The sequence below is a fragment of the Palaemon carinicauda genome, chromosome 42 (genome assembly GCF_036898095.1).
Source record: "Palaemon carinicauda isolate YSFRI2023 chromosome 42, ASM3689809v2, whole genome shotgun sequence".
Classification (NCBI taxonomy): domain Eukaryota; kingdom Metazoa; phylum Arthropoda; class Malacostraca; order Decapoda; family Palaemonidae; genus Palaemon; species Palaemon carinicauda.
The window spans coordinates 8,189,523-8,193,330 of record NC_090766.1 but is presented as its reverse complement, the minus strand read 5'-3'; the positions used below and the strand labels follow the sequence as shown (position 1 = coordinate 8,193,330).

Sequence of the window (3,808 nt, the reverse complement as noted above, 5' to 3'; positions counted from 1 at the left end):
GAGAGAGAGAGATTTTATACATGGACCTATAGCTTATTCACCAAAACTAATGAGAGAGAGAGAGAGAGAGAGAGAGAGAGTTTTTATACATAGAACATAACGCTTATTCACCAAAGTTAATTCTGAGAGAGAGAGAGAGAGAGAGAGAGAGAGAGAGAGAGAGTTTTAAACATAGAACCTAACGTTTATTCACCAAAGTCAATTCTGAGAGAGAGAGAGAATTTTATACATGGACCTATAGCTTATTCACCCAAACTATTTAGAGAGAGAGAGAGAGAGAGAGAGAGAGAGAGAGAGAGAATTTTATACATAGGACCTAGCGCTTATTCAACTAATCGAGAGAGAGAGAGAGAGAGAGAGAGAGAGAGAGAGAATTTTATACATAGGACCTAGCGCTTATTCAACTAATCAAGAGAGAGAGAGAGAGAGAGAGAGAGAGAGAGAAAGAGAGAGAGTTTTATACATTGGACCTAACGCTTATTCAACTAATCAGAGAGAGAGAGAGAGAGAGAGAGAGAGGAAGAGTTTTATACATAAGAGCCTAACGCCTATTCAACAGAGAGAGAGAGAGAGAGAGAGAGAGATTTTATACATAGGACCCCCCCCCCCCCCTAACGCTTATTCAACTAATCAAGAGAGAGAGAGTTTTATACATAGGACCTAACGTTTATTCAACTAATCGAGGAGAGAGAGAGAGGAGAGGAGAGAAGAGAGAGAGAGAGAGAGAAAGAGAGAGAGAGTTAGTTCATTGTATTTCACCTATACTTCACACCAGGACATGAAATCTTCAAGGGGGAAAAAAGGGGCCATACGAATGAAGGAGGGAGACTTACCTCGCACGGGGGGGCGGGGCACTGCGGTAGGATGGCACTATCTTGAAGGTGACGGAGCCACGGGCTTCCCTCTGCGAAGCCAAGAGAGACGAATAAAATTGTCAGTCATAACATTACTTTTGTTTACCGACCTCACGGCAACACAAACAAAGCGAAATTATCATGAAGAATTGACATGTCATGAAATTAATAAAAGAAGCAAATTAATCAAAGCAATGCAATGTGCGTTTTTTTTTTTATCATTCTTTCAAATCAAAGGAAAATATCTTCATGCAAAATATTTGTGATCTAATAAAGGAAATTATAATGTTTAGAAAAAAGCTGGGTAGTTATTAGCAAGGCCAATCTTTCCACTTCACACTCATTCAACATTTGCTCTTCCTTATAAAATTCATTTGGATATAATCTTGAAAGTCAAAAATTTTGAATTTTCGCAAAAATTCATGCACAGTAATCAAAACCATGCGTTCAATTTTAATTTTTGCAAAAATTCAAGCATAGCATTAGTTTTTTTTTTTTATATACCAGGTCTTGATTTTTTCGTCACAATTTAAAAATAGTATTTAAAATTTTCAATCAATTTTTTCACAAGATTGAAGATCCAGAGAAAATAGAGTGAATTTAACATAATGTTTGACATTTGAATTCTATATAATAAATTTCAAGCGTCCATTTATGGTTAATATGAGTGAAATCTAAATGTAATAAATTCATGTATTAAATTCAACGAAATGGATCCATCTATTGATACATTAATAATGAAGTTTAGTAAAATTCAAATTTCAGACGAGAATTCAAGACAACCAGTCATTTTTAGTTAATTTGAATACGAATTCAATTTCTTAAAAAAAATAGAATTCGACAATATTCGTTACCCTTTCCCTGATAAAAATACTTAATATTTTTATAAAAATAAATCAAGATGCAACCATTGTATATCCGGTCAGTTTTCTATAAATTTCAAAATATCTTTTATATATGTATATATATATATATATATATATATATATATTTGTAAAGAAATAATTCTTATCGTACGTTCTTGATAACCTTTTTTCAAAAGAATTTTCAGTATTAAGAGTTAAGCAATAAGTTTTATTTAGTATTTGAGACTGTCAAAATGTTCATTGTAATTCAAAATAGTTTAATGGTCACTCATGAAAGGCAGAGTCAAGGGCCAATGACAAAGGGGTTAACCATATATACATATGATCAACGCCCAAGCACCCTCTCCACCCAAGCTAAGACCAGGGAGGGCAAGCAATGGTTGCTGTTCAGCAGTTAGATCTATTGGCTCCTTCAAATACTGCATCCTTAGCTCACAGGATGGTGAGGTTACAGACACTACAAGAAACTATCGAACTTGACGGGGACTCGAACCCCAGTCCAGCAGATAGACAGGCAGGGACGTTTCCAAATGCATTATTCAATTCCATATAAGTTGGAATAAAATCGCGATCCGTAATACTTCATTTAAAAATATCCTCAAAGGCGGGTTTACACTGTCGAACGTGGTTTCGACAGACAAGTGTATGAATTGATGTTCGAACGTGTGAACGGAATATTTGGTTGTCGAACAGGTTCGTCGGACGGTTCGATGAAAGTCTGTTCTCGCCTGAACTTTTGTGGGCGGGGCTTCATTCTCCACAAACCTTATGCATTTGTGGCTGACTCCATCTCTTCGAACCGTTTGACAAGCAGGTTCGATAACCGGGTTCGACGAGCCGTTCGACCGTGTAAACCTGGCTTCACTCGTATCATGTATACACGTATATTCATAATAACTCGTATCGTATATAAACGTACATTCATCATAACTCGTATCGTGTATACACGTGCATTCATAATAACTCGTATATATACACGTGCATTCATCATAACTCGTATCGTGTATACACGTACATTCATCATAACTCGTATCGTGGAACGTACATTCATCATAACTCGTATCGTGTATACACGTGCAATCATCATAACTCGTATCGTGTACACACATACATTCATCATAACTCGTATCGTATATACACGTACATTAATAACTCGCATCGTGTATACGTGCATTCATCATAACTCGTATCGTGTATACACGTACATTCATCATAACTCGTATCATGTGCACACATACATGCATCATAACTCGTATCGTATATACACGTACATTCATAACTCGCATCGTGTATACGTGCATTCATCATAACTCGTATCGTGTACACACGTGCATTCATCATAACTCGTATCGGGTACACACGTGCATTCATCATAACTCGCATCGTGTATATAAGTCCATCAGTACCTATTCCCTAATCTTATTTGAAAATGGCCGGCGAAGTTCACGGGCCCTTGAAGGAAAATTCAAATTTTCCTCTTCATCTCCCGAAGCGAAGTTCAGTTATTTGCGAAAGAGCGTCTTCTGCATACTGAAGTTGCTGCGAACTTCCCTTTTACAAGGAACATTCTGGATCAATGACTTCATTCCTCTAACAACAAGCAAGCTCTCCGATAGAGTTGGAAGTCTTGTCATAATTGAAAGCACGGAGAGATTCAATTAATATTATATATATATATATATATATATATATATGTTTGTGTGTATGTATGTATGTGTGTGTGTATTTATGTATGTATGTATGCAAGTATATGTATAGATGCTTATATATATGTATGTTTGTATGATTATATATGCATATGTTATGTATGTATGTATATATATAATATATATATAATATATGTATGAATGTGTATGTGTATGTGTATGTATACATACATACATACATACATACATACATATATATATATATATCATCCATTAAACTATAAAAAAATATCCAGACCGAAAATATTTTTTGTCCCTTATGTGTGGATTTCTTTTGAACAGATATAAAATATATAAGTATCTAGGAATTTGACCTCATGAAATACTGAATATACAGCCACGCCTTCTGAAATATTCAAAATGCAAAAATCTAGACACAGGG

At 35.3% G+C, this 3,808-nt stretch overlaps 1 protein-coding gene across 1 annotated transcript in view; it reads left to right on the top strand.

Annotated features, from left to right (window-relative positions):
* Nucleotides 1-2,096: 2,096 nt before the first annotated feature.
* CASK (peripheral plasma membrane protein CASK) overlaps nucleotides 2,097-3,808 on the top strand; it is a 45,369-nt gene continuing 43,657 nt past the window's right edge. The window contains exon 1 of the mRNA XM_068364967.1: nucleotides 2,097-2,162. Coding sequence (XP_068221068.1) covers nucleotides 2,097-2,162 — 66 coding nt within the window. The remainder of the gene's footprint in view (nucleotides 2,163-3,808) is intronic.